Source organism: Chanos chanos, chromosome 13, assembly GCF_902362185.1.
Source record: "Chanos chanos chromosome 13, fChaCha1.1, whole genome shotgun sequence".
Classification (NCBI taxonomy): Eukaryota; Metazoa; Chordata; class Actinopteri; order Gonorynchiformes; family Chanidae; genus Chanos; species Chanos chanos.
The window spans coordinates 6,559,483-6,583,163 of record NC_044507.1 but is presented as its reverse complement, the minus strand read 5'-3'; the positions used below and the strand labels follow the sequence as shown (position 1 = coordinate 6,583,163).

The 23,681-nt window shown below is 41.2% G+C and overlaps 1 protein-coding gene across 1 annotated transcript; it reads right to left on the bottom strand.

The window, feature by feature from the left end:
* Positions 1-399: 399 nt before the first annotated feature.
* nlrc5 (NLR family, CARD domain containing 5) lies at positions 400-20,897 on the bottom strand. The gene is made up of 38 exons (XM_030790567.1): positions 20,588-20,897; positions 17,606-19,358; positions 17,139-17,222; positions 16,839-16,922; positions 16,398-16,481; positions 15,953-16,042; positions 14,490-14,573; positions 14,140-14,223; positions 13,896-13,985; positions 13,560-13,604; positions 13,192-13,275; positions 12,452-12,535; positions 12,141-12,230; positions 10,378-10,437; positions 9,999-10,082; positions 9,724-9,807; positions 9,431-9,520; positions 9,016-9,081; positions 8,374-8,457; positions 8,067-8,150; positions 7,844-7,927; positions 7,496-7,582; positions 6,182-6,241; positions 6,022-6,072; positions 5,796-5,879; positions 5,081-5,164; positions 4,733-4,816; positions 4,560-4,646; positions 4,251-4,334; positions 3,767-3,868; positions 3,387-3,470; positions 2,973-3,056; positions 2,463-2,546; positions 1,667-1,750; positions 1,229-1,306; positions 977-1,060; positions 800-883; positions 400-487 (listed from the first exon to the last, which is right to left on the bottom strand). The coding sequence occupies exons 1-38, from the start codon at positions 20,895-20,897 to the stop codon at positions 400-402; spliced, it is 4,995 nt and encodes a 1,664-aa protein (XP_030646427.1).
* Positions 20,898-23,681: the final 2,784 nt, after the last annotated feature.

Below are 23,681 nucleotides of genomic sequence, written 5' to 3'. Positions count from 1 at the left end.
GGGTTTTTTTTTTAAAGATCTTGACTGATGAGATGGTGTGTTATTTTTTTATTATGGCTTCAGCAGTACAGGTTGTCAAACTGTTGGATTGAGATTCTGGTTTGGCATAAGGCTACTGGTAAAATGGGGGGAAAAAAGTATCTTTGAAAGCATTCACCAGATAAACTGCAGTTGTGTCAGAATAAATATGATAATAGTTTGTATTGCTGTGTCAAATTTGCTTTCCAGTGAGCCTCAAAGTAGCAGTTTCTGATAGATGGGCAAGTTTAAATCCCTGGAGAACTGGAAAAAAACTGACTCGTTAGGATCTGGCAAAGTGATTTCTTTGTGAGGTAATGTGTTCTCCAAATGAACTGTAAACAAAAGAACTTCAGTGCTCATAAACAATGTAAACAAAAGCTAGTAGCTCCCAAAAACGGTCGACGAGAAGTTTAATCTCTTGTCGTTCAGACCTGGATCATCCTTTGCGATGTTGTTCCTCCAAAGCCTGTGGAAAAGTTAAAACACTAATGAGCACTACCGGCCAAAGGGGTCAAAACTGGACAGTGACTATTCTTAAATTACCAAAAGAAAATACTGGTTAACCACTCAAAGAACCTTCTGGGAGTAAGTGTTGCAAAACCTCGGTCACCATAAACTACCATTTCAACTGAAGTTTTCAAACACTCTTTAAACAGTCAACTTTATATACAAGGAGCGTTGAACAGTTACTGTTAGCAACCAAGTAACTTGGAGACAGCCAGCAGTTTACCAGTGGTTAACTAAATGTCTTCCACGGTGTTTAGTGAGCAAAAATTACCTGATCACTTCAATTGACGGACAAGATGGTAAACATTTGGCCAAGGCTTTAGCACCAGCAGTGGTGATGCTATTAGACTCCAAACTGTCAGAAAAAAAAAACTTAAATAATGAATAATCTGCTGACAGCGGTGGCGCTGAAAGGACACGTCGTTTAGAGGAAAAGTGGAACACTTACTCAAGTCTCCTGAGCTTGGTGCACTGTGGCAGAATCTCTGCCAACGTCATAGCGACAGCGTCTCCGCAACCGTTCCACGCCAAACTGAAACCAAACCAGCACAAAATGTCACGTTCTCAGAGCTATCTACAAGAACTGGCACCTGACGACAGAGCACACAGCAGTTGAATATGCACCACAGGAAAAAACAAACAACGCTCAAATGGATTCAGTTGTTTATCAGGAAACATGTAAATGCAGGTTTGCTCTTACCTGATGTCTTCTAGGCTGGTGCAGTGGGCCAAACAAGAAACCACTCTTCCCAGTTCTGGTGTTCCGAAGGCTGTCAATCTTTGAAAGACGGAGAGAAAGATTCTACAGCAGCGTGTAACAGTACAAGTTTAAAGTCTCCCCAAAGGAGCCCAACAAACGCTTATATACATGTCACATCTGTATATATCACAGAGTAATACACCACAAATTATCTTTTTATTTCGTGACCAACACTGGAAAAATTCAGCGCTTGTTCTACAGGACCAGAGTCCACTTGGTATTCACCTTGATTTTCTAATTAATAATTGAAAAAGGTGTGTACACTGGACAGACTCTGAACTAAGGTTTAAGTCTTTCTGTGTGGATTGAAGACCACTGTATTAATTATCATACTGTGTGAAGTTTTAACTTATGTGAAATGATGAAAACATGTCTTACTTTATGTTAGTCAGCGACGTCATGTTAAACAGGCTTTTGGAAATACTCAGCGCTCCTTCTGCGTTAAACTGGTTCTCTGACAAACTGACAAAGACAAAAGATAAAAAAAAAACACAGTTTAGGACTTTTCCAACATCAGACCATTGTAATATGTTCATATAAATTCTTTAAAAACTGTCATGAAATTATAAGAAATGCCCAACAAATTCACCTGTGTAAAATGAGCTCTAAAATGGTAATTTGTGATTACATGAACATTCCTGGATATTTATAAATCTGCACTCATTAAAGTTGATGCAATTATGAGAGTTACAAATAAAGAGTATTTTGGCAACTAACTGTAGCTATGCTTTTAGTAAAGGATGTAAGAAGACTAAAACCTATAAGGAACATTGATTGTCCACAGGAAGCAGCCTGTTACAGGACTGTGATACAAATATGGACTAGAGACATAAGTAAATTTGTAATCTGGACAGGTCAGAGGGTTTTATGCCCACACAAGGGCATACCTCAGCTGTCATCACCTTTAGAGGTTTCTGTACACTTTCTTTCTTTAGCATGTAGCCATATGCATATATATATATATATATATATATATATATACACACACACACACACACACACACACACACACACACACACACACACACACACACACACACACACACATATATATATATATATATATATATATATATATATATATATATATATATATATATATATATATGCATAATGATGTAAAATAATACATATACATGTATGTAAAGAAGAGTCCATGGAGATGGGGACTTACTCCAGCACTGTCAGGTGGTGCAGCAAGGGAAGAACTTCACCCAGTTTAGCAGCACATGCCTGTCCCAGCCTGTTTTTAGAGAGCCTGACAGAGAGAGAGAGACAGAGAGAGAGAGAGAGAAGAGGAGAAGGAGGAAGAGGAGGAAGACAAGAAGAAGAAGAAGAAGATGAAGAAGAAGAAGAAGAAGAAGAAGAAGAAGAAGAAGAAGAAGAAGAAGGAGAAGAGACAATTCATTTTAGCTAAACCATCAACAATCAGTCACTCATATTCAGACTAATACCACATGCGTTGTGATTACTTTAGACTTCAAACAGACCAGTGGAATGGTAGCGGTGAGCACCCTATCAGGGCTTCCACTTAAAACCACTGAAAACAACTAAACAACGCATTGGTTATCATCAGAACACTACTGACTGAGTCAGTGGTATGTATGTTCACTGGGTAATATGAACACGACAACATCGTACGTAGAAGAAAGTGTGAAACATAAGATGTAAGATGTGTCCTTACTTGAGTTCCTGAAGCTGTCTGCAGTGTTTCAGTGCTTGCACCAGCTTCTCTCCAGCTCTGTCACTCACACAGTTGCCAAACAGACTAAGAAACAGAGAGCAAGACAATATGAGAATTCTGCATAAGTAATAGGGGAAGGCTGACCTGAAAACTTTTAGTTCTAAACTTTTCCCCTACTTCTCCCCCTGAACAGTGCTTGTCACATTCACTTTCATGTGCCACACCACTCATCCTTAACCTGCCATTAGTCGTTAGACCTGCCATTAGCCATTAGACCAGCGTTGAGATTAAGCATAAGTCACCACTAGATGGAGAACTTTGACAGCATGTTAAAGGTGAAAACTGAAGACTTCTTGTGTATTTTTCTGTAACACTTTCCAGTTACTCCAGCCTGAAACAATTCAAATGAATGACCTGATCTTTTTCAGGTTGATCCAGTTGGGAATGTGTTTCTGTAGTTCTTCTATCGCTTGCTGTCCAAATCTCATCCCCTCCAACCTGTGACAATCACAAGAATCATGACTTACACCACAGAGGAAGGTATATGAATTTGTGCATGCTTGTGTGTAGAGAGAAAGAGCGAGAGGGAGAGAGATAGAGAGTGAGAGTGAGTGAGTGAGTGAGTGAGAGAGAGAGAGAAAAAGAGGAGGGGGGGAGAGAGAGAGAGAGAGAGTGAGAGTGAGTGAGTGAGTGAGTGAGAGAGGGGGGGGGGTGAGAGTGAGCGAGTGAGCGAGTGAGAGAGAGGAGGGGGGGGGAGAGAGAGAGAGAGCGAGAGAGAGAGAGTTTGCACATACTCAATCTCTTCCATCCCTTTAAATCCCTGCAAGGAGGCAATGAGATGCAGAACTGCACCATCCTCCTCTAGTGTCACTGGTGCTTCTGTGGACTTTTTCAAACTGACGTACATGCACAACACACACACACACACACACACACACACACACATAGAAAGAGAGACACACACATACATATCACAATCAATTTACAAACCATTTAAACAATTATTTGGGTGCATAATTGTTCAGAATTAGTACCCAGCAAATCAAGATCATTGGATGATCAACCCTATGGAACTGATTGAGGAGGATGCTAAGACACCACTACAACAGTGAGGCAGCACAAAACCCAGTGTTAACTTCAGCAACTCCTCCATCTGAATAACACCTGTCTTAAGCCTGCATTTGATTTATGATGCATATAACCACTTAAATGTTATGAATGTAGTTCACATTCACATTGACCTCACGTTTAACATTCAGTATGCCTTGTAAATCTTACCTGAGCCTCCTGACAGAGGGGAGCCTGCGAAGGCCAGTGGCCAGACAGTTCAAACTCGCCTCATCCAGCTCCACAGAGTCCAGACTGGGAAGAGAGAATAAACCAACAATCAGCAGTGAACCGCTGTAATTTCAACTCTCTCTCACTCTTTCTCTGTCTCTCTGTGTGTGTCTCTCTCTCTCTCTCTCTCTCTCTCTGTCTCTCTCTCTCTCTCTCTCTGTCTCTCTCTCTCTGTCTCTCTCTCTCTCTCTCTCTCTGTCTGTTTCCTTTTTGTTTGCCTCGTCAGACTTTAAAGCAGGGAGGTGTTACCTGATCTGCTCCAGAGAGAAGCACTGCATCAAACTCGTGACAAAGGCACGTCTTCCTTCTGTTGTCCAACCAGAGCACTGAGAAAGGCTGTCAGAGACAAAGGCCAATCAAGAGGCTGTGTCTACACATTATTCCACCAATGAGACAGGGTCATGACTGAGGGTTTATTTTACCTGATAGACTTCAGATTTGGCAGACTCTGAAGTGATCTCCCCAGTAATGATGTACATTCATCACTAATAATGTGACGTGTCAAACTGAAGAAACAACAAGAACATAGATTGAGCATAGACTGGCTTTGTGAGAAGACCTAAAACAGCTGCACGGGTCACAGTAAGCTTAATGAGGGGGAGGCTGAAGCGCACATGATGAAACAAGCATCGACTTTTCTTTACTATGTAGAATTCTCATTAAGTGTTGAGAAATCATGCTGATAATCAGTGGTGAACTGCTGATGTAGATGTGCGTTATGACCAATGCCTGGATGAGATTTGAGCGGAGCAGTGTTAAGGAAGTCTTACCTTAAGCTCTCCAAGCTCTGAGCGTGCCTTAGACCCTCAGCAAAAATAACCACTTCATCTTCGGACATCTCCTTTGAAATGAGACTGAGGAGAAAAAACAAGCTCCCTTAATTTGGGCCCAGACCACCAGCTGACCAGACGAATGCTGTCAAACAAGTTGACAGTCCTTTTCGTTATCATTAATGTGTTAATAATTCTTTCATTATACTGTCTGTGTGAAAAAATTGTTCATTCTTCTCTGAAACGACCTCTGAAGAGACCCTGGCTAAAACTTGCTATTAAAATAACAATAGAATTGTCATAATTATAATGTTTACATTCTCACCTGAGACTTCTGAGACTGGTCATATGGGGGAGGAGGGAGAGGAGAAACTCCGCCCCCTCTCTCCCAAATCTGCTTAAGGACAAACTACATGAAAACAAAGAAAAGATCTGTTTGGACACATTTCTTTACTGACACATTTTTCCTTTCAAATAAAGTATGATCAGCTTTCAATAACCTGTCTCCATGGAAACAGTAAAGTCAGCATCATAATATGTTACTTAGATGATTTCTGTCAACTTACACTCACATTACATCATTACCAAGGTCCTGATGTTGGCTATCGAATCTCTCTCTCTCTCTCCCTCTCTCTCTGACACACACACACACACACACATGCACACACGCACGCACGCACACACACACACACACACACACGTGAAAATGACTTACTGTAAACCTTGCAGGCTGTGGCATCTCTGAAGAGTAGACTCCAGAGAGTAGAGCTCACGGCCATGTAATTCACAGTCAGTAAAGCTGTTGAACAAATATATATATAAATATATTCTAGAAAGTGTATATAAGTTCTAGAAAGCACTCAATATAGAATATGTTTAAACCCTTTTGCCACAAAATAATCACAGGACACATTAACATGAATAAAACAATAATAAAGCACCTTATTGATCTTAGCGCATGTGAAGTGGAAACTTGGTTTTCAGGATCAATTCTGAAACAAAAGGGAGAGAGGAGGCGATGAGATTAGCCACACTGATTCCAAAACGAATGCTTAGGTAACATAATGTAAGAGAGTGGTTGATGTTATTGTATGTCCTCACCTGGAAGCAGTTAGATCAAGGAAAATTTCAAAAGAGATATCGAGTGTGGTTTTATTGACCCTGCAAACACACAACAGAGGAAAAAAAAATTAATTTCAAACCTGTTTAATACAAAGGTCACTGACATTTGATATTTAATTGTTTTGTGCCTCCAACAATGCTCTCCTTCCCTCCCTACTCTCCTGCATGGCTGTGGCTCATCTGTTCGAGCATGAGTGTCTGGCTTGAATGTGGCTACTTTCTTCTTAGGTGTGCCCCCCCTCCCTCCCTGTCATCTCTCTCTTCATCGTCATCCCGATCTCTGCTGCGGCTTCGTGGCTTCCTGCGCTGCTGTGGCTGTGTCGTCCACCCCAACTGAGCCCCATGCTGTCCTGTCATTCTGTATACTGTCTACTAGTTGTGTTTTCATTTTCATCATCATTGTGTCGTTTGTAATTTTTTTTCCACTGGGCTGGCACCTTTTGCACACTTGGCTGGCCTAGAAGGGGTCTCCTCTCTCTGTGGTCCTTCTCAAGATTTCTCCTATTTTTCCCTAGCATCTGGGTTTTTTGAAGCGTTTTTTCTTGCCCGCTATGAGGATCAAATCAGGGGGTGCCACCCTGCTCTGTTTGTTGTAATCCTGTGGGCATGTAAAGCCCTTTGAGACTGTAAACAGTCATATTGGGCTTTAAACTTGAAACTTGAAACTTGGAGGACTGTTTGCAATACACAAATTTCTGTGGACGGGGACAAGGACAGTAACAGACAGGAGTCTTCGCGCCGTTCACGACTTTAAGGCCAAACTCGCAAGACTGCACAGATCTTCACGGGCGCCTGACAGAAACTCAGCAAAAGCTTGTTTCCTGTTTCCCTTTACAGCCGTCAGCAGTTTATTCTGCAGCGATGCCGCCACTCAAAGCTCATGCATGAAGGAGGCGGAGCTAACGTTAAGAGCATTAAAAGCTGCACGCTGCAAACAACCATCAACACCACCACTCAATGACTGACTGAACTCAGACGTTCTCTGAGCATGTTGTATCGTACAAAGCAGAAACATATTGTAATGAGCTATCGGTGAAGTCCTAATGCTTGAGAAGCTGGCATGAATTTTTTGATGAGATTTTGAGCGTTTGAATAAAAGTATTTATGCAGATTTTCACATCTTCTGATCCAGAAACAAACAAACAAACAAACAAACAAAAAAACATTTTATTTTCTCTCACGTAGATCTCACTGTGTTTGTTTGTTTGCTTGTTTTGTTTCCTGGATTTTGTTTTGTTTTTCAGAGAACCGGTTGTCAAAGCTATGTATTGACGCTTGGCAGAAAAAACTCACGTTATCTCAAGTATGTTCTGGTTCAGAGCCAGGCAACTGGCAACCAAGTCAACTGCATCTTCTACCATGATCCGCGGCTCCTCAATCCTGAAAAAGACAAAGTGACATCATCAGCACCACGCCCATATACCGCTGACTTCTGACTGAATTTCCCCCTACATCTTCCTTCCTGCCTGCCTTTTAACTTCCTCTGTTAAGTGTAGCAATTACTTTTCTCCTAGTACTAAGATTACATTCACAGCATCACAGCATCACATCCTCCTGGTACTGGTTTCTAGAATGTTCCATTTAGCAACATACGCGCTTCTGGAATGTTCCATCAATTAATGTTCTGTGGCATTACTTTACCTTATGTTTCTTTGACCATGACCACGGCTCATCTGGCTCACCAGCTCCTTAATCGCCGCAGAGTTCAGCCTGTTCTGTCTCATCCTTGAATTGATCAAACGCAATTACTCTCGACATCGCACGTGAAAACCGTTCCATATCTATGAGTTCTTAAAAAGCAGAAGTGAGCACTAATCTGTGCATAAGCATGAAGCCATAGTACAGTAAAAGCGCATGCACTCACTCCAGGGTTTGCACTGAGGACAGTTTAGCCAAGCCGCTCAGGAGATAAAGAGTATCTTCATTCTGTGATTCATTAGATGACAGTCTGGAAAGATCAGAATAAAATCAAACAGAATACCTCTTTCACGTTTTATATATATATATATATATATATACACACACACACACACACACACACACATATATATATATATATATATATATATATATATATATATATATATATATATATATATATATATATATATATATATATATCTCAGCTGAGTATTATTTCAAAAATCCAAAGATATGTATTTCATACTCACTCCAGTTTAATCAGCTTAGGGCACTGGGATAGGATTTCTATCAGTTTCTGAAAGTGGGTAGTCTCAAACCTACACTCTCTGAGACTGTAGGATGGGGAAAGAGAGACAGAGACAGAGACAGAGACAGAGGGAAGTGTTAAAAAAGATGATTTGATCATATCATGGATTATTCTTGGCCCTGAGGCTAAGCGTTCTTATTTGCCTGCCTACCAGTGTAAAGATGGAAATATATAAAGTACAGAGAAGACCATGAATACAAAGAGCAGATAGGAGCAGTGCAATTAGTTTCCCTGTCAGATCTTCATGTTAAAACACGCCAAATACTCTGCCTTCGTTCCTAATTTGACGCTCGTTCTATTAGTACTACTTCCAAGCAGAACTAGATCCAGATCTTGGGTGACCAAATAGGCTACATGTTTACCATCTATATTATTGGGCACCTGGCAGACGCTGAGAGCCACACCCTCAAAAAACAACAACAAACAAACAAAAGAAACCAAAGACACTTTGTGGATAAAGACACGCAGAAGAACTTTGACACTTGGAATGAGTGACTGTGCCCTGGGGAAAGATAAAGAGAAATTTATGAGGGGAACAATGGGAGAGAGGGTTTTTTTTTGTGTGTGTGTTTTACTGTCTTACCTCAGAGTTTTACTGGTGACACTTTCCTGAACAAAACGAATAAGCGACTTGTCCTCAGATCCGAGACTGAAAACGAGAGATTCGGTAAAAAAAAAAAAAGCTTTCTGTGGTGTTAGATATACAAACAAAGGCACGACTGGATTAAAGGAGCAGAGATACTGTGAGATCCTTCTCACGCATATACTGACGCAGACTGATGACTACTGGTAGAGTTTGCATGGATAAATCATTAAAAACTATTTATCTCAACGATAAAGGAATGATATTTTATGAAAACGGGTTCTAGGGAAAGATACAGGAATGATTCATGTCAAAGACATGCCACAGAAAAGGCGTGACAGACATAGACTCAGATAACATGAAAGAACCACGGTGCCGAATAACTGGTAATAAAAGCGTATGACAGGACGTTTACCTGACTTCCACGGCCACCACTTTCTCACAGGTGCTCACTGAGTTCACCAGATAGAGCGCCCCCATCTGGGTGAGTTCGTTATTGGTCAGACTGCCGGGAAGGGGTGGGGGGGGGGGTTTGGACGGGGGGAGTAGGAAGGCACAAATGAAGTTATCAAAAATCGACACGTGCAAGCTATTCAAGAAACACCAGCTCTAATCACACCGTACGAGGGTAAACACGTGAGGCTCTTGTTGAGTAATGGCGAGTAAACACGAGCCACCGGTGCCAAAAGGTTTGCCGACAGGTCTTACTTCACTGAGTGTTTAATCTGTAGTCGGGGCAGAAAGTCCACAAAGCTCTTCACCCCTTCGTCTCTCAGCAGGTTACTGGACAAACTACATTGAAAAAAAAATCAAAAAACAAAGGAAGTGTTGGAGGCAGTGATGAAGACAGTGATGAAGACTTAGACGGGACTTACCAGGAGAAGCAATCAGATTAAAGGACTAAATGAGGGATATTGAGACACAAATAGCATGACGATATTGGTGTGGACGTATGTGGCAGAGTGTAACGATGAAAGACTCACTCTAGATCAGCAAGTCGAGGGCATTTCTCCAGAATTCTGGAAAGTTTCTCCACATTGCCACTGCTCAACTCATAGCTGGAAAGCCTGACAAGCACCACAAAGAAAAACACCATTGTGTTACTGGTATTACTATTTTAAACTAATATTTTGAAAATCATTGAATTTGAAGGTTTGTGTACTGTTCTGCTCATGCAAGAGCCAATCAAAAGAACCACTGTTTACTTGGCAACAAACCATTGATTCAGATCCTGATATAAAACAGACACAGCCGGGGGGAAGAACCAGTTCGACCACAACAAAACTGGTATGGGATCAGGTCTTTCCAAAATTATCTTAATTACACAACTGTAATTAAGGTGGCAGGGGAGAGAACACTCACTTGCAAGTTGCCTTCTCTGCTTTGACTTTGACAAACTTAATGAAAGCCTCTCCCTGTGGCCTGGTGAAACAAAGTGAAAATGTCTGAGATCAACTCTTGGTAAAAAAAAAACACAAACAAACCTGAATAGCAGAAATGAAATGATGCATTACAAAAACTATCAGAATGTTCTAACAGGTGGACCTCAGCCTCATGCAATGAGTTAAAAAAATACTGATGTTAAATGTTATAAATAAAAACTTTGCCTAGATGCTATAAAGAGGGTATCCAGATTGCAAAAGGCCCTGTTTTACAACAGGAATGTTTGATTTTCAGTAAAGGGTTGGCAAAAATTAGATATAGTCTCATATTTTATATCTTCAGTGTTGGAGCAGCAGTGTGAAAGCCCACTAGCACTTCCTGTACAGGGAATCATTAGCTGGCATTGCTTCCTGGATGTCCGCTAACCACCTCAGACTCAACCTGGAAAAAACGGAGCTTCTGTTTTTTCCCCGCTAAGAACTCCCCAACGATCGACACTGCAATCACCATCGAGGGGTCTGTGGTGTTCCCCACCACAGCAGCCAAAAACCTTGGCGTGACCCTTGACAACCAGCTGACCTACTCCAGTCACATCGCGGCAGTCACTCGATCCTGCAGATTCTCCCTATACAACATCAGGAGAATCTGCCCCTTCCTCACACAACAGGCGACCCAGCTCCTGGTCCAAGCGCTTGTCATCTCCCGCCTGGACTACTGCAACGTTCTACAGGCTGGCTTGCCGACCTGCGCCATCAGGCCTCTCTAGCTCGTTCAGAACGCCGCAGCACGCCTGGTATTCAACCTCCGTAAGCACTCTCATGTCACTCCACTCCTTACTGCGCTCCACTGGCTTCTGGTAGCTGCCCGCATCCAGTTCAAGACACTGGTGCTGGCCTACCAGGCCACAAGAGGCTCCGCCCATCATACCTTCAGTCCCTAATAACTCCCTATACCCCTACTAGAACCCTCCGCTCTACGACCTCTGGTCAACTGACGGTCCCCTCACTCTGGGAACCCAGCAGCCGTTCCTCCCGACCACGCCTCTTCTCCGCCATCACCCCGCGGTGGTGGAACGACCTCCCCCAAGCAGTTAGGACTGCGGAATCTCTTACCATCCTCCGCAGGAAACTGAAAACCCACCTCTTCAGAACCCACCTGTCCCCCACTGCCTAACCTCCCTTTCCTTACATTAAAAAAAAAACAAAAAAAAAAACACTTGTCTTGTATCTATGTTTGTCACTCACTGTCAAAGTATTCCGGGTGCACAATACGAAGGGGTAAATTAACGCTCAGTCTTATTGTGATCTCTGCTTATGAGGTATTAGGAATCTGACTGATGCACTTATTTTAAGTCGCTTTGGCTAAAAGTGTCTGCCAAATACCAAATTGTAAATTGTAAATTGTTATGAAGACAGCCTGAAGATTCCTGCAAAATCCTGAAACCAACTATATGTAATTTGGAATAAATTTGAGCCGTCAATAAACAGTGGCGTCTTTGAATATCAGACAATTCATCTGACCTAAGCTTTTTTTATGAGACAAGCAACTCCATCACTGAAATGTCACACATGGCCATCCTTCCTCTTTCTAATCTACATCAGAGCTTCTCGCTGAGGACTGCTTATCTTACTTTTACTTTTGGTTTTAAAGTGAAACCTGTTTTGAGGATGGAAAGTTCCATCTTACAGTAACTGTGTCCTTAGACATGTGCTCAGTGGCGTCTGAAGAGGGCTGGAGATTACCTGAGTTCCACTGATTTGACACGCTGGCAGTCAATCAGAGACGTGACCAATAGCAGAGCTCCATCTGTAGACATCTGGACATGACTTAAACTTGGGGAAAACGGAAGGCAAACGAACCAATCAAAAATGTTTTCCATTGAGATGGTGCTGGTAATTCGTTTATGTATTTCGCTTACATTGGAAACAAAGAGCGGTTACATAACTTATTTTATACTAGACACATGAGATTTTTGGCTTGGGTGATTGCTACTACTAGTTAGGTTGGCAGTAATGGCAGAGTTACTGTGTGTTAGCTGTAAATCATCACTCACTTCAGTAGCTGGAGACATGTCATATCTGGGAGGTTCTTTAGCAGCTTCTCTATGACGTCATCTTTCAAAGAACAGTGGGAGAAACTGAAAAAAGAACAATGAGAAGTAGAGAAAAAGAAGAGGGTAAACAGTCAGCACGCCATAGGACCAAAAAGGGACAAAAAAGTGCCCTGTTCGGAAAGACTGAATGAAGACCTTAGAGGTGTGTAATAAAGAACCGTGTGTGTAATAAAGAAAGGTGTAAAAATGAAAAATGTCTTTCTAAAAGACCTCAGGGACGATAAAGCCCAAAGACGATAAAATCAAACACTGATCATTCTGAGGGTTTCTGCTGTGTCTTCCGTGTCTTCTGATTCCATCCCTCATGTTTAATGTTTGTCTAGCCTAAGAGGTATTTATCTCCCATTTCATTTGATCTTACTTTATGCCTCACTGAAATCTATTTGTTATAATGTAATTCTAGTAGCTTATTTTCATCACTATATTAATACTTTTTTTTTCACTGTAGTGATTACACGAAGTTACCAATTCACTTTTACCTGTACTAAGGAATTACACTGTAAGAGTGTCCAAATGCACTCAATCATGCCACATGAAGAAATGCACATGATAGCGTTACACCACAAGTAACACAATTAATACGTTATTGTTAATTCATATGTTATAGTGTCTGTAGAAAGTGGAGAAATACTACGTGCTTGGACTGTACAAAGGGAAAGAGGGTCTTGATGTAAACTCACTCAAGTTCCAGCAGGTGTGGAAATTTGACCAATTTCCGACACAGCTTGGTCATAGCCACCGACTGGACGTCAGAGTGTGTTAGACTTGAACAAAGAACAAAGAGAAAAAGCAAAACTGAAAGTCAGTCCAAAAAAAAAAAAAAAAGAGGAAATGCGCATGGAATAAAATTCGACAACTAAAACCACCATTGTTGATCACACAACAATACTTGAACAAGACAGAAACCAACTTCAGCTTCCTCTTCTTTTTTTTTTTTTTTTTAAAGATCATTTGCTTTAGCATTGTCAGCCTGAAGGAAGGATCCTCCTTGAAAAGCTGAAGTCGTTTGGATCTTGATCACAATGTCATGGTATTTCACCGGTTATACCTCAGTTTCTTGTGAAGGGGTAGCTCTGTCTTTCCAGAAAGGTCTCTGCACAAAGAATAAATTGACCCAACATGACCCTGGTGTTCTCACATTTGGCAGCGATATCATAATAAAAGTGATGTGCTTCAGCCCAATCCGTATGGAACATTACCTTTTGTTCCGGCAGAATCTTAGGATCAGTTTCGTCTTCCCGTAATGGCTAAGAAAACAACACAGTTCCTCTTATTTCCAAACCTCTATGCTAACGTGACTATGTTAAATGAGCATTTCCTGATTATTGCATTGTTCAGAGAGAAAGAAAGGATCATGAAAGGATCATTTAGCTACAGGTGTTACCTGGCATGCACCTCAATCAAGTCCATGCAGGTATGGAGACAGTCAGCAAGAAATATCACCCCATCCACAGTTATTCCATTTTCACTGACACTGTGGAAAGCCAGAAGGAAGACCTGAATTTTTTTGGTCATGAATAAATGCTAAACATTCCTTTCTTGAAGTGGATCCAACAAAACATAGTAACACTTTTCAGTGGGTATGGAGAAGGTATCTAAAAGATTTGCTTGATAATGGAAGAACTTACTTGATTTCCTCAATGGTTTTGAGCTTGGGTAGAAAATCCAGCAATTTCTTGAGACCTTTGTTGCCAAGGGCATTTTTAGACAAACTGAGAGAGAAAGAAGAACACATTCTTATTCCAACAGCTTTTAAAAGCAGAGACCTGAAGATGATTCTGGAACACTACTGTGAAAATGTGTTGGAACATGCATTTCTCAACTTCAGTTCAGGGTCCTGCCGTTTCGTTTCGGGAGCAGCAACACTAGACCAGATTTGGACAATGGCTTGGTAATTAGTGGTCAAGTACAAAAGCATGTGCTAGTGGAGGGTGTGTCGGACCCCGGAGTAGAGGTCACAGATACCGTTAATACTTACTCCAGAGAAATCAGAGAGCTGTAGCTGCTCAGTTTGCTGTAAAGACGCTCCATGTGAGTTTCGCGAAGTTCGCAATCTGTCAAGCTGTAAAAATACAGAATTATGAGAACAAGGACTCACAAGTGAGGTAATTGTCCATGGTACAACAGATTATTAAAACCTGTAAGTATCTGGCCTATGTAATATGATTTCTTACTAAAATTAAACCATAAAGAATGTGTTGTTGTACTTACACAACTGTTTTTGACGCCTCTTCATTTTTTGGACTGTAAAGTGCAAGAAGAAAGACAGAGGGTTACCACAAAAACACACACAAAAGAATTTAGAATAAAACCACAGAAATTAGGAGGAAAAATCTGAGACAGCTCACTGCTAATTAAATCAATTAACTTTACTCTAATTTTGAGTTGTTAACGGAGATATTTGAGTCCTGTCACTTTATTTTTTGAGCTAGTCTAATTCCAAAGATTTTTTTAGTCATAACTAATCAGAGATACATCATTACAAATGTATCAAATGCATTTAAAGGGGTTTATAAAGGGGAATAAAAAGTAGCAAAATCACCCAAAATAAATAAATAAATAAATAAAATGTTAAATATACCCAAGATGGCCAAGGCATTTTTTATGTTACCAAATTAGGCATTACATTCAAACTCTTGAGGGTTTTTTTTTTAATTATTCAAATTGGTACACTAGATGCATTCTAGATCATTTATCAGAACTCCATTTGATGTAACAGTGACCTGATAACACAAGCTCACCTAAGATGGAAGGTACAGCAGGCTTTAGCCTGTCTATTCATATGCACCCCATGTGATGTACGCTGGCACATGTTTGCAAACACCACTTCAGGAAATGCAACACAATGGGGTCTCAGATGAAGTGTGCCACATTAGAATAACCAAATTAAAAAAAACCAGACGACTAACAGGAAGGGTTACAAGTTCAAGAGGAAGTTGCTGTGGTAACTATTGGTTTAGCAGTTGGTGATGGGTTTCATGATGAGAAAGAATTAGATAGCTTTTCAGCTAAAAAAAAAAAATACTATGTCATCTAATCAATTTACCAAGTCTTCCATAAATTGGTGCAATGTTTTTTTTTTTATGAGCTAACAAGAGTTTACACCCACCCTTCTCTGTCTAAGCACTGGGAGAAGGAAACACTGATGTTCTTTGTTCCTCTGTAAAAAAAAAAAGTCTCTGTCAGTATGCATACTGTCAATTCATCATTAAAAAATGGCTAATACTATTATTGTTGTTGTTGTTTTTGTTATAGGATGCATACACTGCTTATACTGCTTCTAAACAAATCATAATTCCTTAGTTACTCGTAATTCCTTAGTTACTCATAAATGTTACTCCTCTAAAGAGAAATTTTGCTGCCTCTGTTCATTCGAATGATCAGCATCTTTATTAGTCACAGTGAAGAATACAAGACAACAGAAAATGTTCATCTACTTACTGAGCTTGAACTTGCTGAGCTGTGTGGCATTGGGCCATCTCCTCAACAAGAATGAAAACTCCATGTAATGAGAAGTTGTTCTTGCCAAACCTGATGAAGAAACGTTTGGTTTTGTATTTGTGCAAAATCAAAACCTAAGCGCGCAGACAACTGTTTAGGAACTACTCCCCACCTACAATCACTTTTCACTGGGAGAACCACTCCTTAATTCTCTGTCCCTGATTCACTGACGCTTGCAAACATTTCTTAAGGAAAGAATTAGGCCGGTGTTACATAGTTATTACAGACACGAGGAAACGCATGATAGCGTGAACTCTGTGTTTGACACAATAGAGACCACGGGGTTAAACAATTAAAACACACAAGTCTTCAGGCATTCATTTACTTGATCTGCTAGAAAACTGGAACATAACACAGAGGGAGGAGATAGAAACAGGGTACTCACGTGACAGATGTGATATTCTTAAGTTTACAGAGGGTTTCTGAGATCTCCTTCATTCCCTTGTCTGTAAGGTTGTTATCGCTGATACTGTCAGACACATACCATGTGTTATCCACAACCCTTCTCAACAAACATTTTGACACATTTCACCTAACGAATAAAACTGTCCGTTTTGTCTGTTGTGGTTGGCTTTTTTTTTTCCTTACAAACATGCTGCAGATGTGAAAGATACATTGGGCAGAAATAAATATGAAAAACCAGGCCTATGAATTTACACACGTTGAAATATGACATCCTGAATCACTATGGTGAGCATCACAGCCCATTTGACCCCCTATGTTAAGGCTCTGATTGATAGCAGTATTTGCCCAGTTGTCTCAAGTGTTTGAAATATGTTTATAACAGACAGTTTGTAGCGATAACAGACAGAGAGAGAGAACTTACTCAAAATGAGTGATTAGTGGGCAGTCCTCCAAAGCCTTTGCAAGGCTTGAGGCCCCAGTATCAGTTAGGCTCCCACCAATAAACCTGCAACGGTGACACAAAAACAACCTGTATGTAAATGTCTATACACACACATACTCTGTGTTCACATGTCTGTGCATGTGTGTGTGTGTGCGTGGGTGTGTGTATGTGTGTATGTGTGCGCGTGTGTCAGACAGTGTATATATATATGGTTTAAACGATGAACTCCTCATCAAGCATTTGGCTGAATACGATTGGATGAAGCAGACAAAGTCATACTTGAGTTTTTTCAAGGTCGGTAGTTTTGGAAGGATGCCGGCCAGAACTTCTGCAAACTTGTCATCATGCTTGCGGCTACGGAAACTGACAGGCCATAAAAGAATTATGTCAAATATCAGCTTTTTTTTATCAGGAAATATTGGTATTTTCATTTCTGCAATAAGGTTTTCAAATGGCACGATGACTTCCTGCCTCTTCTATTGAGGTTAAATGTTATATTTATAAATGTAATACTCTACCCACCACTCCCTTATCACTTCTACTTACTGTCAGTCACCTTCAGTCACCTTATTTGAAAATGCCCTGGCCAATGCTTTCACCAAAACAGATTAATTTTGAAATTAAAAGTTCTTTTAGTCCTTCATCTAATGTTCAAATATTCACTTTAAGCTTTCTTTTTGTTTATGCACCGGTACCAGGGGTCAGTTACTGGCTGACTAATTCCCCGCTAAGCCTGCTGAACTCACATGAGGTGGTCCACATTCTTGCAACTGGCGAGGATCTCCAAACACTCCAACTCCATCGAGCAGCCTCCGAAGTCCAGTCCGACACCCTGCTCCGATGCCGACGTCACAAACGCCAAAGCATCCATGTCCAACGGGTTCAACCTAATGTTTCTCAGCTCAAAGCAGTCTCTAGAGCTCACAAAAAACTGTGCCAGTCCAACATCTTGAGTCTCGTGAGCACATCGGCACAGTTCCACGGCCTTGGGCCCCGTCAGGCTGGTACTGCCCGCTATACTCTTAAGGATCTTGAGAACCACAGCTTGGCGCTTTTGCACCCAGCTCTTGGCGTTCTCGCCTGCTTTCAGCTGGATCAGACAGGAATGACAAGCTTGCGCAGCAAGCCCACATACAAACAGGTGGACAGAGTCTGTGAAGACTGTTTTGGGATCAGTCTTGGTAGTCCATCGGGTTTTCAGGTTGAGCTTTTTCTTAAGCTGAGCTTCGACAATGTCATGACTGGTCATGAGATACAGAGCAGCCAGGAACTCCTGCATAGTGAGGTGCATGAAGGTACAGCCTTGACGGTTAGAGCCACCTTCATACGTTAGGTCTACCTGAGAGAGCAGTCCAGTTTTAAACCCGAAATTCATCAGCTCTGAAGAAAGCTCATCCTTCAAGAACACAATCCGACTCTCCTCTAAGCCTTTGAGGGCAAGCCGACTCAGTTTAGCAATGTGCGTTCTGCACTGCTGCAGCACAGATGCAGATGAACCCGCATGTCCACTGCCCTGACTCCGGCTGAGGTAAGCACTGAGAATCTGGAGGTAAATCTGGGTCAGCGTGGTGGGCAGCCGGAAAGTCTGACATGACCCATTTTTGGAGAACAAGTGGTCCAAACAGATGCAGCAGATATGGCAAAGTGCTGGGACGAAAGACATGGTGAGGAGGTGTCGGCTTTCCATCAGCACATTAACTGCCATCTCCGCGCGATCGTGCTTCTTCTCCTTGAAGAACTGGTTCGCGTAGTCCCTCACACGCTGTCGATCGAAGCCCAGGAGCTCACCAATGCAGCAACCGGAACTCTCAAAAAAGTGAGCCACGTCCCGCGGTCTGCATGTGACCAGTACGGTGGAATTTGGGAGGATCCTGCGACTGCAGAGTCCAGAAAGCAGTTCGGCCATGGACAGTCGGCAATCCGGATCCACGGGCTCGGAAAGGTTGTCCGGGTTGGTGAACTTTGCCTGAAACTCGTCGTACCCATCGAATATGAAGCAGATCTTCTCGGGGTTGGAGAGGATGAAGTTCAGCACAGCCTGGCCTTCATCGTCGTCGACCTGAGGTGGAAGAAAGAATCGAAAGAGCAGCTCTCTCAGGGAAAGCGACTGCGGCACAAGGTTGAGTTGACGGAACTCGAAAAGGAAAAGCAGATGTATAGAGGGAAAGGCACCCTGAGCCCAGTGCTGGCCGAGGCAATGCATCAAAAGAGTCTTTCCGGAACCAGCCTGGCCCAGCAAAACCACCACCCTGCCGGTTGTGCTCAAGAGAGACTCAGCAGTCACTTTATCTTCCATCGCAGCTTCCTCCCCATCCTGGGAATCCAAAGACGCCTGAACTTGCACTCTGTCCATTCGCTCTCTACCCCTCGCGGGGCTTTTGTGTCGTAAAGCAATCGATGTTTGATCTAGACGCACCTCCCAAGCCACGTCTTTTGTCACTCTCTTGTATTTCTTCAGCAGTAGTGACTTCACATCAGTGGTATAGCTCTCTACTAGATCTAGATATGACAAAAAGCCAATATTTTATTCATTGAAAAAAAAAAAAAGAGTGTTATGAGTCAGTGTCTCGAGGAGGACGTATAGGACTTAAAATGAAAATGCAGAAGCAAAAAAAGAAAGGACCAAGAGAGACATACCCTTGTGTGGGCGTTTTGCAACGGGCGGAAGTGTTAAGATGGGGGGATCTGGGCGATGCCTTTTGTTTTCAGGTGGCCCGTCTGTGGTAAGGTGAATGGGGTGTAGGAACAGAATTTTAGGGGAGTTCCTGAGTAAGGTTAAATGTTGCAATACACACAAAACACAGACAGCATAACAGAAAACCACAATCCTTCAGTTCAATTAAAAAAAAAAAGTTTCATCTTGAGGAAATGAAGTTAAATTATACTTTCGCTTTTGTTTCAGCAAACTGAGTAATGCACAAAGGGATTTAGTTTTGGCTTTTGATTCAAAAGAAATTAAAGAAGCTTCCATCCATATACAGTATACTGTTACTCTTCCTATGATATTTCATAACTTATAACTAAACTGATTAGTGTATGATTAGTATTTTTAATATTGTAATTGTACAACTACAAAACACATACAGTTATATAACCAAAATTAACCACAAATTCAAATGAATCGGTAAGCTACCCATAAAATGCAGTGGGATTAAAACTTAATTCATAATTGACATAATTCAGTTATCCACATGTGGGAGTTTATTACATGAAGCATGCCCATCAGATGGGAAAATTTGCACCAATTTGAGGAATTTTGACCAAAGCTCCCTACAAATATACCCAAAGGCATGCATTTCTACAAAATCCAAATAATACACACTACGGCTGCCATAAAAGGCTGTTTTGAACACTAAAATTGTGTTAAAGTGCTGTTCCATCAAAAGACATAGGTAAATATTTTTAATTTCAGATGCTTTATTAATCCCTGACTCTGAAATTTAACCAGCAGTGACCAATCAGCACATACGGCATTAGGTGTCTTGCTCAAGGGCACTTCAGCCGTGGATGTTAACTGAGAGGAAAGCGTCGTTCATACACTCCACATTTTTTCCCCGCCGGGGATTGAACTGGCGACCTCTCTGTACCAAGCCCGCTTGTCTAACCTTTAAGCCACGGCTGCCTCAAAAATATAGCAGTGCATCTGCTTTTAATTCAGATGGATCTTTAAAAGTACTGTCACTAAAGCTTTAGTAACTCTGATCTGTAAATAAAAAAGGGAAACTGACCAATCACAGATGCTGACATGAGACGGGACTCCAGGAGCATCGGTATGTTCTCACAGTGCATGCATATGGTCTCAAGAAACTTTTTGCCCCTGAAGGGATCCGCGGTCTTGAAGTAATCTACAAGCGCAGATATTTGCTCCCTTCGGCCTTGCAAGCAGCTGAGCCGCTCTTGTGTTTGATAGTCGACCATGGCGTGAAGATGCCTCAGGGTATCGCAGTCTTGATCGCAAAGAATGTCTACCAGAGTCCCACTCTCCTGATCTATGATGGACCGCACGTCTCCCTCCAGATCCACTCCATCCATTCTCATCCATAAGTTGGAGTCCCGCATTCAGCGTCGGTTGCATCTTGAAAAGAAATCGTTTTAATACGTTCGCTTATTGGTGTCAGTTGTGCACACAGGCCTATTTTTTCATCGTATAATAACGTAATGCATAAATATACATATAAAGATGTCCTTTAAAACAATTTAACCGCATGTTTTATATCAGTAAAATCAATAAATGAAAATGTATCTATTTTTTGTGGCTTATATTAGATTTGCGGCTGTCCCTGAATTTGTGAACAGAAGCTAGGGTCTGCGTTTGGATGGGCTGAGTGCACGTGCTGCGTGTTTGTCATTTATGTAACTTATAACCCTGTCCGCAGCTTATTAGGGTGATTCGTAATGCACTTTTAACATTTCATCACGCTTGAGTATAGTAAACAATAAGGTGACTACAAAACTCTGATGTATTACGCTCTCTGAAAATAAGCGTAGCAAAGAGCGCTCAAAGGATTTCAGAGGATTTTAAAAATACAGTCACTGGTAAAAACTTAAATTTCCACAATGTAAGTTTTCCCCAGAACGTTAAAACTGTGTGTCCAGTGATTTAATGTTCTATTTCACGTAGCTGTACGTGAGCTGATTTTTTATGACACATAGACTACAATGACAAAAATGATGAAAGTCGCATATTTTGTATTATTCTGAAGATAATGGTTTCTGTATTTAAAACACAACAATGTTCAATGTGGGACTGACCTTTCAGCCTTCACGAGCTGCATATTTTCACCGGCCCTCGCTCCTGATGTCTCCAAATTACAAATAAAACGTGATTTTGCAAGTTTTTAAAACAAGGTTCAGATCTGAGTGGTGTTTCATTCTCTCATCTAAAATTTTAAAACTTTCTCACAAAGAGTAGGCACTTGCAAGTGTCAGCCTGGTTTAGCTTTAAGCAGCATTTACAGACTTGTCACCCTCTTCCTAAGTTAGGAATGCTTTCGGACCATCAGTTTGAACTTGAATGTAAATAGGAATATAACAGAAACTTTCAGGTATGACACTCAAAGCGTTAAATACTATGCAGAGCTTATTTATTATGAGCCTATATCTAGTTAGCTACTCGTAACACATACGGAAAAAAGCGTTTATGAATGCGACCAGTTAAAAGCGACTTTGGACGCGTTGCTAATTAACCGTTTTGAAAAGATACATAGATATGTCGACATTAGACCGAACATATTATACATCATTTTATACCTCATACAGCCTTACTAAACGAAATATGTTAATTTAGCAAAGCATCGGCAAAGCATCGACAGCATAGGCAGCATTGGCTAGTGTATTAAGGTGGTGCCGTGAAAACCATCCGAACTTAGTTGTTATAGTAATAGCATAATAATGTTCTTGTTGGCGGTGTACTCCAAGTGCAGGAGATTCAACACTGTGCCAACAGAAATGGGAAACTTAGCACAGAGCGATGGTAGCGTGGTCTACACGCTCTAATTCAGGATGGAAATTCAAACAAAAGTTGCGCCAACGCTGGATTTACGCATTTAGGCCAGTTGTAGCAAACCACATTCTCTCTCATTTTTGAGAGCCTTAGCCTGTACAGCAGAATTCAACAAGAAAGCACTTGTTCCCTCTTGAGCAGTGTAAAGTTTATTTAGCAAGCAGCCACGAAGCAGATAGCGACACTCCAACAATGTTTTCGTGAACCTACACAATAGACAGAGCAGAGATGTCCGTTTACCTTACGGTTTAATATAAACGCACATCAAAACAAATAAATATACAAGTATATATAAACAAGAATTCGTGGGCTGTACCTGGCCCTGGACTCCAAAGATATAATTCTGAAACATTAACTTAGCTATATCTGCTTTTAAAACAGACAGACACTTACCGACGCTGCTGGCATTACGCATTATTTCGCCCCGTTGGGAAGAAAGTGAAACCAACGCGTTCCTTAGGTTTCGATTAATATCAGACTAATTATGAAATTCACGCAATAGAAACAGTCATTGCTTGCACTTTAAACAGTTTATTGTCACAGCCACGACAAACAAAAACAGACAATAGTGGTTTGAAAATATTGTCTCTTTCATATTCTCTCCATGCTATCTGTTTCAGATAGAATAATCTACACCAGATTGTAAATCGTAGCCTACAGGCTTTTTTTGGTCTTTTCAATTAACGCATTGTCCCCTCAGTTTGGTTAATTCGTACAAAACCATGTTCTAATACCGTGAGAAGATCTGTCTTTGGGGGCAAGTAAGGACACCATGTATGTTACTGTTTATGTACACGAGCGCCTCACAGTGACGAAAGAACTGCGCCAAATTGTTGTAACCATAGTCCTCTGCCTGGTGGTGTTGTGGATGAAATCTAAAATGGCAGCCAAAATATGCTTTGCCGATATTTTAGGAAACGGCCTCGCGGCGTTCGGAAAGTAAGCACACGGCCACGCAACGTTGGACTATGTAAAGCGAAACTAGTGGCCATGTTAACTCTCATCTGTCTTGGACAGAACAGACCATATGTCGAACACAGGGAGGATGGCTTCCTAAGTTGGGGCAGAGGTATTTTTCATGACACAGTAAGTGCCATTTGTTTAACAAATGCTAAGTAGCTACAGTATTTTTATCTTTTTGTTTCGTTTTTGTTTTTTTAGACATGACCTGAATGCTTTTTTGAATGTCCAACAACAACTATCAAATGGGTTTGCACATGAAGAGTGGTGAAATGGTGCATATTTGAGAAGTCATTGCACTTTGTGTACAAAAATTCAGAGAAGACATTAAGAAAAAAATACATTACATACTGTACATA

What these genes read in the sequence shown, in the direction of transcription:
- nlrc5 (XM_030790567.1), bottom strand. Translation starts at nt 20,897, where the DNA reads ATGAGAATGGATGGAGTGGATCTGGAGGGAGACGTGCGGTCCATCATA. An exon ending in AGCTCTCTGATTTCTCTGGA is followed by an intron (nt 14,224 to 14,489) that starts GTAAGTATTAAC and finishes TTTCTCTCTCAG; the next exon opens with TTTGTCTAAAAATGCCCTTG. An exon ending in CCCTCTGTCAGGAGGCTCAG is followed by an intron (nt 3,869 to 4,250) that starts GTAAGATTTACA and finishes CATGTACGTCAG; the next exon opens with TTTGAAAAAGTCCACAGAAG.